Source organism: Ammospiza nelsoni, chromosome 1, assembly GCF_027579445.1.
Source record: "Ammospiza nelsoni isolate bAmmNel1 chromosome 1, bAmmNel1.pri, whole genome shotgun sequence".
In the NCBI taxonomy this organism is placed as follows: Eukaryota; Metazoa; Chordata; class Aves; order Passeriformes; family Passerellidae; genus Ammospiza; species Ammospiza nelsoni.
In genome coordinates this window covers 29,600,482-29,616,489 of record NC_080633.1, presented here as the reverse complement: position 1 = coordinate 29,616,489, position 16,008 = coordinate 29,600,482, and the positions used below count along the sequence as shown (strand labels likewise).

The 16,008-nt window shown below is 35.4% G+C and overlaps 1 protein-coding gene across 2 annotated transcripts in view; it reads left to right on the top strand.

Annotated features, from left to right (window-relative positions):
* AGMO (alkylglycerol monooxygenase) overlaps positions 1-16,008 on the top strand; it is a 185,672-nt gene that overhangs the window by 90,939 nt on the left and 78,725 nt on the right. The window contains exons 6-11 of one of the 2 annotated variants that reach the window (XM_059466930.1): positions 5,048-5,114; positions 6,612-6,677; positions 6,783-6,862; positions 7,760-7,894; positions 8,385-8,501; positions 15,327-15,409. In XM_059466930.1, coding sequence (XP_059322913.1) covers positions 5,048-5,114; positions 6,612-6,677; positions 6,783-6,862; positions 7,760-7,894; positions 8,385-8,501; positions 15,327-15,409 — 548 coding nt within the window. The remainder of the gene's footprint in view (positions 1-5,047; positions 5,115-6,611; positions 6,678-6,782; positions 6,863-7,759; positions 7,895-8,384; positions 8,502-15,326; positions 15,410-16,008) is intronic. The other variant, XM_059466938.1, reaches the window with a different exon arrangement.

Here is a 16,008-nt window from a genome sequence, read left to right as displayed (position 1 = left end):
CCACAAGAGATATTCCATAATGTTCTTTCCCTTTAGGCAAGGAATTGCTGTCACAATGGAAACATCTTTATATAAGAACAACTATTGTAGGAAAAAAATCCATTTAGTTTCTATCATGTATATTTGAAGATTTCAATTCCAGGATGTTTTATTCAGTAATGTATGAAAAGTATTTCTAAGTATGCTTTATTTACAATGCTTTTGGAGTTGCTTCAATTATTGTCAGTAATTCTGCTTTAGTGTTTAATGATACCCAAGTAAAGCAGAGGAAATATGTTGGTTTTTAAAGAAAAGAAAGAAAGAAGAATACATGTTTTGTGGGAACAACTTTTATAACATATGTATATGACATGCCTACATATTTGATTTGCCGGTAGTGTATTGAGTCCATTTCTAAGGATTTTGACAAGTGAAAAATTATTTTTGTGGCAATGGGATGTTAAAAAATGAAGGAAACCGGAAAAGAGTTTTGTTGGAATGTTGCAGTTCATCTATGGGTCACTGGCATGGGAGTTTAGGTGCACTTGATGTGTTAATTGAGAAAGGAAAAATTGCAGACAGGAGTTGATTTAGAACAGTAGGTGTCTGTATCAGGGAAACAAACACAAACGTAAACCCCAGTGTCATAATGGTCAAAATACAGATAAGGTTATCATTGGACAGCAGTTGGAGTATTTCAACTTTTAGGGTACTGGTAGCTATTTTGCTGTATTCCCCAAATCACTTTAGTTGATGATACATAGAATAAGAATATTTTATATTCACAAGCAGACCTTTTTTTCTTTTGAGTAGTATGAAATAAGTTTTGAAGTACTGATGGCAGGGTTATGGAACAATGACATTTAAGCTATTATCTTTTTACTTTTTAGAAAACTTTCCAATAAAAAGGTCAGATACAAAAATTAGAGTAGCAGATTTTTTAAAATGAAAAGCCCAATTACAAGCATAAAAACTAAGCTGATCTTCTTATCACATTTTTTGATGTTCTTTAAAAAGTTTAATTTTTTTTCTGATATGTGATCATGAAAGCTCTTATTCTAACAAATTTGAATACAGTGATATTGCAAGCTGAAAATGTTTTCTCTCTGAATGGCTGAAACAGTGATCTGTGTGCTTTGGTGACTGGTTGTACTTGCAGTGTAAGCCAGGTTGTTGCTACAAAGAATGCTTATGAGCTCCTTTAAACTTGCCATTCTCCAAGGAAAATGTCTGGACATAATAAAGACACAGAAATGAGGACAGACTGACAGATGAAAGGTAGATGGGCAAGCAGGATACCCACCACTGCCTTTCTTCTCTCTGATTTATTCTTTTGAACTAGGGCTGTTGCTAGGCCACATTACATGTTGCTATGAGTCAGTTCTTACAAAATTAACTTCTTTCAATATGACTGCAGTAAGTTCCTGTCAGTTTGACATGACCATGTCTGCTTCTAGGAGTTTTGCCCCAGGTAAGATGACAGAATAAAGAAAAATTCAACAAATTTAAACAAAAGAGCTATGTTGTTTGACATGTAAGTGCTGCAAGAGCTTTCCAAATTGAGCTTTTCAGTGGTGATATATTTCTGTATGTTGGAAAGATATATGGTTATATTTATAGGATTTATGCATTTATAATTTTTTTGGCACCAAACTTTTTCCTCTGACAACAGTTTTTTATGTTTTTTTAGGAATGAGTTAAATATCTACAAGTAAACTTACTGATGGCAAAGGAAGTTTCTAGAAGTAGTACCCTGCATTATTTTGACTATCTGGTGAAAAAATATTTTTGATGTGTTTTAGACAAAGCATTGATTTATGGATTGCTAATGTCAACGTACTAGGTTTTTGCTTCATCAGGTAGAGAGTTTTGCACTCCCTCTGAGCTTTAAAGTCATGTGGTTATGATTGTTGTCTCAGATGATATTTTCCTCAGGGTGGGGCTATGGAGGTGCCCTTGAGTGAATAATTAATCAAAATAGGCTTGGGTATCAATCACTAATTAAGACATAGAAATGATATTTCAGTAAATTTTTAAATTTCATCACTCAAAGAAAGACTGTTTTAAGGGGTGAGAGGGGTTTCATTATCCAAAGAAAATACTTCCACTATTATTAGTCAGAAAAATTTATTTAAAGTTCTGCATATAAATTTATATAAAGTTATACTCTGAGGTCCTTAGAGAGTCCCAAGGCACAAAGTTCTGCTTTAGCATAAGGATGTACTATGTAGACTTTCAAAAGGATGAATTTTAGTCTTAAAATTTTAATTCAACTGGCTGGATATTGAGACCTGAAGGCATTCATTCTGAGGACATTTTTTTATAATCCACCTATAGGATAAAGGTGAAGACAGCTAATCCTTACTGATTCCCTGCTCTCCTAGTGCACACTTGGTTTATTTTTACAAAAACTGTTAAATAAAATTATATTAAACCAACTGGATCAAAGTTAGTTGTGGTCTATTAGATAAATCAGTGCTCTCTCAGGTGCTGGGCTGCAGTTCAATTCAAAACATTTGTCTCAGATTAAATTAATTTAATGGTCAGATCTCACATATCTTAAAACAGTGGGATGTTCTGCTTGAGAAAGGCAGAAAATGGAACTAGCACGAATGATGGATTGTTTCTTACCTTTAGGTGGTCTTTTTAGACTTGAACTTATTTTGAGGGAGAGCTGATCCTGCTTATGTTGTCCTTGGCTTCTGAGTTAAATGAAACAAAACAAACTTGTCTCAGGATTCTATTTTTCCAGTCAAGTGTGAGCAGGATTTTAAGAAAGATGGTCCAAATATTACAGTTCTATGTATGTGAAGAATTTTCATATTTCTATACTCCTTTAATTACAGAAATTCTCTACTTAACCAACTAAGTAGATGTTATTTTTGCAGTTATTGAGGAGAAAAAATGAAAAAAAGTTACTTTTTCTTTTTATTATCTTTACCTGATTGATAACAATTTAAATGCATTTGAGGAATATCCTAAGTCTGCTTCTTGAATCTAAATCTACTTGCACTTGCAGAACTGTAAATGAAGGAGACATGGAAGTGCTGTATTTCAGGGCTTTGTTCTGTAAACCTTAAAGGAATGAAAATCTTTTTTTGATTAATGGACCTGCTCTCATGAGTGATGACTGTCCCTCTAAATGTTGGTTGGTTTTTTTTTTTGCCACTATTATCTTATGTCTATCATTATATTATAGATCACCCCTTTTGGCAGTATGAGTATTAAATTAACTAATTAAATTCTCTAAAAGGAAAAAACTGACAGATTCTTGGATTTGTTTCTTAAGGTCTAAACATTTTTATTTAGCTTCTTTAATGCCCCCTGCTCCCTTTTAATTGCAAAACATTATGGCCATAATCAGACATAATGAATAGATACCATTTCAGAATATATTGTGAATAGATGTCCTTTTTGATCATCCAGTGATTGCATCAATTTGTGACAGATGGATTTGTCCTGGGGATTAAAGAATAGTTGCTGTGTTCAAAGAAAATACTTCCACTATTATTAGTTAGAAACATTTTTTGTTTTATTATTTATTTTATTAATTTTTGTTTGTTTGTTTGTCCACACACTTCTGTTGAGCTAACCAAAGCACCAAATTTGAAGTCAGTGCTAGCTTTCCTCTAATTCCTAGTTGCTGAGAGTACCTAATTTAGCAGAAAGCCTGCCCACACAAACTTAATTCGTCAGCATTTTCTGACAAAGCTTGAAACACTAGAGGTGGCTTTTGGCAGTGGATACTTTCTATAATTTTTGGGTTGGTACTAAAATGATCAAGGCTATCTTTCTGTACTGTCAAGTCATTGCCTTAGATTGTACTTCCATAATGAATTTATGCTGGTCTGCTGTCTCTTCATGCCTCCAACTCATGACAGTGACCATATATTGGACCAAAATCAGTAACTGATCTAGTTAAACTGACTTAGATAAACAAAACAAAAGCAGTTTTGGTTTGCATCAGTTCCGCAGTCAGGTTTGTTGGGTCAATGTGTTTGTGCCAGGGTACAAGAAGGTTACTGAGAAGAAAAAAGCAGTCAAATGTACTGAAGGGGGAGGGAGTATTTGTTTCTGGGTCGATGGGACCTATTTGCAGACATAAAGTGTTTGCAAAACTGGTATCATATCATAGAGTTGCACTGAATCCCAAGCATGTCACTGGATAGGGGTAAGAAAAATGAGTGAAACAATTTGCATGGAATCACAGAATCATCAAGGTTGTAAGTGACCTTCAAGACCAGTGAGTCCAACCATCAGCCCAGCATCACCAGAATCACCCCTAAGCCATATCCCCCAAGTGCCACGTCCAGATGCCTCTGGAACTTTTCCAGAGATCCTGTCTCCACCACCTCCCTGAGCAATTTATTCCAATGCCTAAACACTCTTCCAGTATTTTTTTTTTTCTAATATCCAGTGTGAACCTCCTCTAGCACAATTCAAAGCCATTTCCTCTTGTCCTTTCATTTGGGGCATGGCAGAAGAAACTCCTTTCAGGGAGGTAGAGAGCTGTGAAGTCCTTCCAAGCCTCCTTTTCTCCAGGCTAAACAATCCCAGTTCCCTCAGTCACTCCTCACATGACATGTTTTCTAGACCCTTCAGCAGCTCCCTTCCCCTTCTCTGGACATGCTCCAGCACCTCAATTCCTTTCTGGAAGTGAGAGGCCCAAAACTGAACACAGTACTCAAGGTGCAGCCTCACCAGTGCTTAGTACACTGGGACAATGACTTCCCTGAGATTCCATCTTGTTATCAGTTCATGATTGCCAATTTTCTCAAAGATTCTCGTGGAATAAAGATAAAAACAATTCACTTTTAGATCTAAAGAAATTTGCTTCTGGATCAAAAGAAATTTAATTTATAACTTGTATTTTAATGTTTTTTAATGAAAATATTTGTAAGTTTAATACAGTGATATGGTTCAGAAAAAGATATTGCACTTCTGTCTTTCTGTGCAGTTCTCCAGAAGATAAACATCCTCTCTTTAACTTTTTCTTCTTTTCATTTCCCTAATTCTTCTTGGTCTTATACAGTATTTTCAAGTTCATTAAAACATTATATTTTTTAAGCTTATCACCAAGCTTGGGCCTCTGGAATGGATACTTAATACTCCCAGTCATCACAGAGTTCATCATGGTAAGATAAAAGTGAAACCTCTTATTCCTTTTTTTCCTCAGCGTCACTATTTGTATTGTAATAGTAATCTAGTAAAATTGTACTGTAAAATCAGTTTTACAAAAAGATTTTAATTTTGACCTCTACTTGAGAGGTGGTCCCTGTTCAGTTAGAAATTTCACAGTTTTAAAAAAAATATAATTAGAACTTGTATTTAATTTAAACTTTTTTTTGTTTAAGAAATATTATTGAGGAGAAATTAAGTCTGGATAACATGAACAGTTAGAAGACTTTGAGAAAAATATTCAATGTTTTTAGGTATGAAGAGTGATAGAAAAATACTTCATCCTTTCCTGGCTACTGAGTCATCAACAAACACTCTTTTGCACTCAAATTTAAGCACTGTTTATGTGGAAAATATGGCTAGGTTTTAGAAGAACTTTTAAATATTTTAGTGGAATTTGATTTCACATGTTTGAATGGTTGGTAAATCTCACTTCCCATTTATTTAAAAACTATGCATAATGGTTGATTTTTATCAGTATTCAGAGGCCTTCAAGACTGTACTGCATGTGTAAATTGTACTAATAACTCCACTGCATACTGAACAATGCCATGAGTGTATCTGAGACACAGAAGTGGATTTCACAGATGTCCTTAGCTCATTCAGTGCGCAGAGATAGTAAGTTAAAAAAAAATGAGGGAATGGAAGAACAGTTTGAAACAGACTCAAATGCAGTTGTATGTTCAGAGGATGTTACTCATGTTTATTGTCTCCTCACAATCACTGTATCCACAGCGGTGGTGCTGTAAGTGTCTAGTCCTTCAAATTTGCACAGCTACTGGTAATCCTCAGGGAGACACTCTGCTCTTATTTGCTCAGCTGTAAATCTGAACTAATGCTCTCATCCTGATTGGAGTCAAGCTAAATCATTATGGAGCTGATCAGGGGCTGTACAGTTGCTCCAGACTATCTCCACAAACTTAGGGATGTGTAACCAATGCTTCTTCACTCATAACTTTGAGAGGACTTCTTATATACAAATATATTCCCTAGAAAACGTAGAAGGATTTTTTCAGTTTTCCTCACACTGAAATTAATAGTGCAGGATCAGACATGTGACATAGAGGATAGAGACACCTGACAGATATTAATGAGATAAGTACACATATATGTATTTAGTATATATTTTCTTAGGTGTAAATTGATGGAATCATTTTTGTTTGCTTCTAAGTTTGTCTTTTATAAATATATTTTGACGTGGTTTCCTCTCCAAATTTCATAGAAATTTTGGACACGATGCATTTGATTTGTGTGTTTGAATCTGAACAGAAAGAGAGCAATAATCTATTAAGGAAAAAAATATATATAGAAGTACAAGGAGTGGTGGGTTAGCTGTCTTTTAAAGTTATTTTTAGATTATAATGTGATGCAAATAATGATTTTTTTCTTCATAATTCAGTTCCTAGTATTCTGATTTATCCTATTACTTGTCTCATAATTGATTTTTATTATAGGTAGAAATCCTTACTGCATTGACAAAAATTATGGTGGCACGCTCATTATCTGGGACAGGATATTTGGTAAGTAAAAGAAGGTGTTCTCTGTCATGTTGAATCGGTGTGGAAAAAATATGTATACTTTTGAATTGGATTGGTTGTCATTCTTTTGTTTTCTTCTTCCATCAGGAACATTTGAGGCCGAAGATGCAAAAGTTGTATATGGCTTAACACATCCAGTAAATTCATTTGACCCCATCATGCTCCAGGTGCTATAGTTTTTATCACTGATTCTGATACCTTCAACATTCAGTCATATTCAAAAGAAACTCCTCTCTTAGGCACGGTTGAGGCCATCCTCCCATTGCTGACCAGTCAATTACATTATCTACATTTTCTTCAGTACTTCATTATGAGACAGCCATTTCTACTCACTGCACCGAGTATATGCAGAGCTTGTAGTAATAATGAAAATATATAACAGAAAAATTAACAAATTATTAGAACAGTGATATATAAGGTGTTGGACTGAATGAGGTGTTTTGCAGTGCAATAATAAATAGTGAAGCACAGACAAAAACATGTAATAAAAAAAAAGAAAACTAATTAGTGTGGTGCTTCTTAGATTTATTAGTTCAGGTTTCACTTAAGCTAGGTAAAAATTCTCTGCAAAAACATGAGAAGCAGTGGAGTCCGTATTTGCTTTTCATGATTGTTCATCCAAGGAGGAATCTCAAAGAAAGAGAAATTTTACTGTCAGGGCTGTAAAGTGGGAGGATGTGCAATTATATTCATTTCAGTCAGATCCTAAGTAATTTCATTACTGAGAGTTGTGTCATTTCAAGGTCCCAGTAACCAAATCATACTGCATAAATATATCTTTACAATATACCACTAAATACTCAGGAGTGATTACAGGAGACACAGATGGAAAAACAGATTTTTCTCTGAGCAGAAGTCATTGTAATCTTCACCAAATTAGCCAAGGGCTTCATATTGTTTTTGCCTATTTCAGCCAGGTTTTTTGAACTGTCTTCTATTTCTAATTTATTCTCTTTAAAAGAGTTTGAAAAATCATTTATTTGAAAACTAAAAATTAATAAAATACAATGTTTTATTAATCTTTATTTTGCAAACAATGAAAAATTGCATGCCTTTTTTTTCAGTTACGTCCCTTGGCTCATATTTGGAACACATTTTGGGCCACACCTGGATTCTGCAATAAGCTTTCTGTCATATTCAAAGGGCCAGGCTGGGGACCAGGCAAACCTAGACTTGGCCTTCCTGAGGAAATCCCAGTGGTAAATAGAACATGCACAGGCTTTCAGTTGTGTGTAATTTACTTGGGCCTCTTAATGCTACTGGATCAATGTTAAAAACTCTACACATGCTATTTTAAATTAGCAAATTAGCAGTCATAAAGCATGGGGGAAGATGAATTGGGAAAAGAAACTGAAGGAAATGAATGTTTTAACTGTGGGGTTTTTTTTCTTTTTATTTGATGGAAAAAGTGTGTTTTTTAAGTTATTTTTTCATTATTCATTTCCTGAAGAGATTTTCAAATTTTTTTCTATGGAGTATAGTAATTTCTCCTTTTTTTTTTCAGCTGTAGGCATGCACAAACACACAAAGTTAAACTGTCTCAAACTAGATAGTACATAAGTTTGACAGTAGATTATCTTTCTTCAATTAGCTGTCACCCCTTTTGTGCTTTAAGTATAAAGAATATTAAGGAGCAACTGGCCAGAACAGGTCACTTTTGAAAGCAAGTAACTGTTTTGCTTTACACAGATCACTGGAAAGGAAGTTCCCTTCAACCCACATGTACCAGCTTATCTTAATTGCTATGCACTTGTACATTTTGCTGCAATAGTGGACTTGTACATCGAACTTCTTGCTTCTATGACTGTAAGTAATTCCTTCCCTTATGAAATAATATTTCCTGCTAACAGCAATGACACACAACATGTTTAAATATTAAAGGATTGGGCAGCAGCTCTACAGCCAACTCATATCTTATGTGAACTACTAAAATAATAACTAGTTTCTGTAAAAGAATTCACCTAAATGGCTAAATATATAATTCGTGCTATTAAATATAAATTTGATATAGTTTAGTAAACAGTTTTAAATAACCATATCAGTTATTTACTTAATAGAAATATTTTGCCTAGAAGAAGTATGTGTCTGCTTCAGTTTTTAGTACCTCATAAGACTTGAAACTATGCAGTTTTAAGATGTTGAGATTGCTCATACCATTAGATGCCCAGGCTTTAGAGGGAAGATTGCAATGGCCTTGCAGTGCTTGCAAGGCTGGTGTCAGCATGAGTTCAGAGTTGGAGGAGCACAAAGTCAGGGCAAATTTTTCTTCCAATCTCCAACATACAAGAGCATTGATAGAAGCACAGCCAGGAGAGGTGTGTATTTATCACCACAGACTTGGCTGGTGGCATCTCCATGGTGACTGGTTCCTCTATGGATAGCTGGCAGCCTGTGAAGGTGAACTACCAGGCCATGTCCACCTAAAAGAAATGAGACATTAACTACTTACAGGGTTTCACATCCTTCCAAGCTCCCTTTTTTCTTTCTGTCTTTCTCCCTCATTTGCTAATGCTAAAATTTCAGAGTTATGAAGAAGGATTTAATGGATATAATATTCCCACAAATAAAGACCTTTCAAGATGTACAGAAACACCACAAAACTCTATTAATTTGATAAAATTCCCTTTGGTCTTCTTCTTAAGCCCTTTTTAATACCCCCTTAGTTAAAGAGCAGTGCTCTTGCTGTGTTTGTGTCACCCACATTGCCCCAGGCACGCTGTAAACACCCAAAGGGCCCCCTGGGTTCTTCAGCCTTGTCCTGGCATGCTCACCTGGCAATCTCCAGCCCTTGGCCAGCAGTGGTCACTGTCCCCTGCCCACCTCATTGGAAACTGCAGGATTTGGCATTCCTGGTATAATATAGAAGTTACTTCAGGCATATTCTTTGGATTAGTATGGAGTTATTCTGTGTGCCATGTTTACTTCTGCAAAGGGTCACACTGCAATTGCAGGGAATTAGGGGATTACTAAATCATCTGAAGCTTAGTCTATTATAAGGATAGGAAATTAAGCCAAAGGTATGAATAAATACCTCCAAAATACACAAGTCAAACAGTGTACCTGATTGCTAATGTTCCTGTATTGAGAAAAACCTCTGCAAGATTTTCCAGAGTACTTCTAGGTTCCTACATTTGCATAGGAATCAAACTCTGTGTTTGAGTTTTTTCCATTTGTTTCATTTTGCACTCAGATTGGTTTTTTGGTTTTTTTGTTTTTTTTTTTTTTTTTACTCTATGCTGTTGCTTTTAGCTGCCAGAATTAAGGAGTCTGTTTTTTTTCTATTTTGTTCTTTTTTCTTTTGGCCTTTTTCTGGTCCTGGAAGGAAAAATGGATGGTCCACATTATTTTATATGCTGGTAACTGCAGCTGTTTAAGAATAAGTAATAAAGAAAGTTGAAAAATGCACCCAAGCCCCAGATTATCACTAAATTCTTTCCATCGTGGAGGAAACGTCCTGAGGATCCTCCATTTATGAACTTACTGTAGAAAAGCAACTAGAAAATTCTCTGCACAAAACTGCAGGGTAATAAGGTAGTAAGGATAAGGGGAGCACAGGGGCCTGGAAGCACCTCATCTCAGGACATAAAACTTCAGCGTGGGTGTAAAAAGTGCTGGTCCCAAGGCACAGTTCCAGCATTGCTCTGCAGTACAGTGGAGAAGCTGTCATGAGAAGGAAGCTTGTGTATGAATAACTTTACTTGGCAAAAAACCTTTCTTCAATATCAGTTTTCCACTACACTGAGTTATGAAATGTCTATGGATACAACTGGAACGTTCTGTCTGGCTATGAATTATGTCATAACTGTGGCATAGCTCCATAAATGGAGAAAACTAACTGTTTTCCTCATCTTTAGGTATAAGTTCCATTTCATAACAGCCATAAGACACAGCACACAGCTATTACATTTCTCAAGTGATTACAGTTGCTCAGTGTTTGGTCTCACGCCCTGTAGAAGTGTTAAATTTCTCCATCCATAAAGAGCAACCATATACCTTCTGTCTGAATGACCTACATTTAACTTATGAAAAGAGCAAAACAGGAAAGAACAAATATATATTTTCCACAGGAGAGAGCATACAGTGTTTGTTTTCTGTATAGTGATCTGCACTACATCCAGCGAATAAAAATTGCTTTCTGAGCTCTGCACATCTAGATCTGATCCAAAGCTCCTTGAAGAAATGGGATTTGGATCAGTCCCAGAGAGAGTGCTAGGAGTGTAAAACTGCAGTACATTCAAAGCAAAAGTCTCATAGCTCCAGAACTTCAGTTATATTATAAATCAAAGTGAAGTGCACCTTAAACACATTTTGCAGTGTCTTTTTTTTATTGTTAATAGATACTATAACATTTACTGTGCTTATAATTATATTAATATGTGAGCAGTTTCAATGAGATGGAAATTAGTAATATAGATCTCTTGAAAGTTAAGAACAACTAATGTATCCATTCAGTAGGACATCACCAAATACAGTGTATGTAATATTGCTAAGAATTAACTTTTTTTTCCCTAGGAATTCTAAGTTAAAATAAATTCATACAGCTAATGACACCTAACAATAGAAAAAACATAGAATCATATTAGCATTCCTAATTTGAATGTATCTGATCATCTGATGTATGAGATCAGGGTAACTGTTAACTTATGAAATGTGCTGACTTCATTCCTAGAAGTTCTTTTGAACCACTGGACAAATCAGAATGATAAAATGCATCCATGTTATTCTTCCAAAGGAATAAAAAACCCTACTTCTTTGCAGTATAAAAAAATCAATTTTGAATATTTCAATGCTTATCTAAATACATATTTGAAATAACATTTCCTTTGTTTAAATGAATTAGTTTTTTCATTACTAAAAAACCATAAAATAATATGCTGTGGCATTCTGTTGATTACAAAGCCATGTAAACTTCTTACTAAATTCTATAATCCCCTTCCCCCCATTTTTTAAGGCTCAAAGATATTTTTAAATGAAATGAAAATCCAACAGAAATAATTTTTTCTGCTTGATTGTAGCCAATAACCACATTGCAGAGTTGTGGCTGACTTGTAATTGGAGAACCTGCTGTGGTCCCACATGCTTCTCTGTTTATACAAATACTCCAGTATATAAATACTAATTTATTTTTTATATATATCCATGCATACTATGTTTAGGTGGAACAAGGATGCTAACACTAATGAAGGTGTAAAAGGTACATTCTTTTTGCACTGCTGCTTGCAGTGCATAGATTTAATATATGATGTTAGTTTAGTGATATAACCCACTGACTATTTTGTTGATTTTGGTAGAGTAATGCCTAGAAAATGGATGCCTCAGCTGCCAGCATCCACTTCATAGGGTGATACATGTTTGAAAGCAAATAAAAGAATCAAAGCAGCATATTACTATACCACTGGAACTGTTAGAGAAAGTTAGTGAAGCAAACTAACAGTGGTAAAAATTACACTATATGGCTGCTTTTCTAAAAGATGTTATTCCCAATAGCATCATGGTGTATTTCACTGAAAATTTCTTGGTAATCCTTGACTGTGCCACACTGTGCTCAGGCATTACAGTGTCATGCTTTTGTGTGAATTTAATGATAACAAGTTTGAAATTAACCAGGATCTGCCAGTTGTGGTTTAGAGTCCTCCAGTCCCTCACATTCTGGGCCAGAGTGCATACTCACCATAAGGAGTTTTACAAATAGCTAGTGTTCAATATAGTATAGTTCAAGTAGGAGTGTGTCTGAAGAGAAATGGAAATTGGCCTGAAAAAACAAGTCTGTAAAATATGATCACACCTGGCTCAGGTAGTTATTATGCCATAGAACTTCCTATACCATTTTAACCATTTAAAGGCTTGTTTATATTTGAGTTTGATTTTTTAAAATGTTATAAGGTTGCTTCAGTTCTTCTGATTTATGAACAGACATTAAAATGTATTTCTATTCCCATTTTTTTTTCTGGAACTCCATGTTTAAAACCAATCTGAAATTTATTAATTTCCTGTCAAGTTCTTAGTCTGTGCTTTATTCTTCTGTGTTAGATATATGTGGGGGATAATTTTAATTCTTTTTCCTGTTCTAGTAATGTAAATTATAATATATCTTTAAGCTAAGAAAAAAGTCCTTGATTAGAAGTTATGGGTAAAACCACCACTAAAATATGACCCTAAATTGTCTGCTTTTGGGAAGTGTTCCCATCATCCACTTAAATCCAACTCTTAATGCAGTAGTACCAAATGTAGTTTTTAGGCTTGCAGTGTAGTTAATGGCAAGAAATGGAATTCCTAAAGTGCTTAGCTTATTCCCACATTCCCAGTGTGCTCTCTCCACAAGTTTCAGCAAAAGCTTAGGTTAATAATGGGTTTTTGGGCACTTCAGTGAACTTAAAGGCAGGTAGAATGAATCAGCATTATCTTATCTGCTGCTGTCAGTTTTCTGCAGCTGGAGTCACAAGGAAACCCAGATGCCTGGGACAAGCTAGAAGTTTGGGATCACTGGAAAGACAGAAAAGTTTGAAATCTTGCAGCTCTTTAAAACTGGAAACTAGGGACACCCTTGCTCATTCATAGCATGTACTGTTGAATCCTTCCTGAAGACAGATATTAGTACTTGTATGAAAACCATTGCAGTTTTGTTCATTTTCCATAAAGTGTGATCTTAGCCATATATTGTAATGTAGCTACTCCATGACTTGATGGAAATCTGGATTTGATGTTTAGTTCTCTTTCCTGCCTAAGATACAAAACCTTGCTTCTCTAGTGCTCTGCCACTGTGGGAGCATTTTTCAGGCAGTCTGCAGGACCTGGTACACCACAGAGGAAACAAAGAAAAATCAGACCCACCTGGCAAGAATGAGTAGATTTTAAAAAAGGTGTAATTTTTCAGCTTAAAAGTGAGGACAGTCTTTAAGGAGAAAAGTCTTGAATTTCAATCTTTGTTCCCTGGAAAACCCCTTTATTAGACAAGTAACAACCATTGAAAAGCCTGTCAAAGCATTTCTAAGAAATTTATGGGTGAGTTCCCTTATGCCTGTGCCAAATCATATTTTTCTTCGCTCACTTCTTGAATTTTTGTATGAACCAGATTGTACAGGAAGCTGAAGTAGAAGTTGAACTCAGTATGGCTAGATGAGCAGTTAAAGTACTCTTCATTTAATTAAATTCAAATAGAATCCGTGCCTGATTTTTACAAAAAAGCTCTTTCCAAACATTTTGTCACTTGAAAACAAATTTCTCCTATTGCTAATGATGAAAAGTTTATCATAAGGAGGAATGGAGCAGATTGGTAATGTGGAAATGCAGCAATAAGTTTGATTCTCACCTGGTACAAATTTGTGCAACAGAGTGGCTTGACAGGTGTCATTTGTGAGAACTGTGTTCTGGCTTGTAAACTGGTGAGGCTGCTGTTTAGCTTGCCCATTGCTGGGATTGAGTTTTCTTTGTTCAATAACTGTTGAGGATATCTAAGTAGGTGTTTGTGATGCTTCAGTAAAACAACAGAAACCCGCCCAGACTGTGTGGTTTGATGTGTTTTGCAAACATGAGCACTCTAAGTTCACACAGCTGTAAAACTTGAGAGTATCCTCCTGTGGCCTCCCATGCTCACAGATACTTACCTTAGATCTCTTTGAGGGGTTGGGGCCACGACCGAAGGAAGTTGGGCATGTCACTGAATGGGATTTATGGAAATCAGGGCAGACATTTGTGGAGTTTTATTTTTCCAATGTGTGCAAATGAAGCGCAAGATGCTGTTCGTAAACTCTTTTGCTGCTGAAGCAAGAAAAGATTTCTATAACTCAGTCAGATCCAATACTTTTGTTTTGTTTTAATAAAATACAATCAAATTAAATTAAAAGCTTTTCAAAACTAATATTTGAAACAAAATCAGGGAGGGAAAAAAGGAAACGGATTAAATATTTGATTTTCAAAGGCATCTGTATAGAATACAAAATAAATATTTATTAAATTTTAAAAATTCCAACTTTACAGTCAAAACAATTTCTGTTTTTATGAATTTTGTTTATGTCATTCTGATGTAAATTTTAAGGACAGAAGTCCTCATGCTGCGATTCATCTAAATACTCATGCACATGTTAATGTTTAAAAGTGTTTTAAGTCTGATTGAATTTAATGAGATGAGCTAAAAAGTTGGGAATCAAGTGTCAAGTTGTCATGAAGGGAAAACATTAATTTTGTCTCATCTTAAACATGATCATGTCATGTGAGCTCTTATTCTCACCAGTACATTGGCATTTTTGTCCAGTGGAATTCAAAGATGGCTATTGTAAAGACCTGGTAACATAATATGACGTTTAAAGAACAGAGCTGCTGGGATTTTTATCTAGAAGTAAGTTTGTTCCCCCTTGAGTAGAGTCAAAAGGAAAACAACTTTGGGAAAAAACACATAGGACAGAAGGAGACAACATTAAACATTAATACAGTATTCAGGAACCAACTGTGAATGTGGTTAATCTAGGTATGAGTGCTACCCATAGCAGATTTTTTTCCTAAAATTTAAAGTAGCAAATTACATTAAAAGAGGACACTTGCTTCACTCAGTGAGTAAGTTAAAGCTACTGTTCTGTAAAAACTCCATTTCTCTCCAGATTACTCTAAATGAATTTTTTGTCTGCCTTTTAACAGATGTTGTCACAGGGAGCAGTTCTCTTGAGAATTGGCTTTATCATTCTGTCCCTGGCATCTTTTGGACTACTTATGGAGAACAAGTAAGATACAAAATATGTGGAGTTCTTTATTCTTTCATTATGGGTTATTTATAACTCTATGTAAATCTCAGAAATTATATCGATGAAGAGATATAATCACCCAGACACATGGCTGTCTGTTACTAGAAAATAACACATGACTAGCCAGCACCTAAATCCAGGATTGTTCCCATAGCAAGAAGGGACTACATCTGTGTAGAAAACCTTGCAGAAAGGTTTTGGGATGGGCTCTTCATGTGTTCCTCTGTGCTTGCATGTACTGGGGCCATTCCTCTGGGTTTGGGACCGTGGCAGGTGAATGGGACCTGCCAACTGTCTGAGGCTCTTCAAGGTCAGATTGTGTGAGCCCTGTGCAGCAGGCCATAAGTGCCAGACACCGTGATGGTACATGAAGGGCACACAGTGTAGCTCAGAGTGAGCTCAAAATCATGTGAAAGATGGTGTAGACTTGAGACTATATGTCATCACTATAGCTTCAAATAAAATTGGATCTTGAATACACCAGGCCAGTGAGATACATTATGAAGTAGTCTATATGGGCACTGTGGTGCTAAAGAAGAGTAAGTGGCATCCAAATTTGCTTGCAAAGAACTTATTTG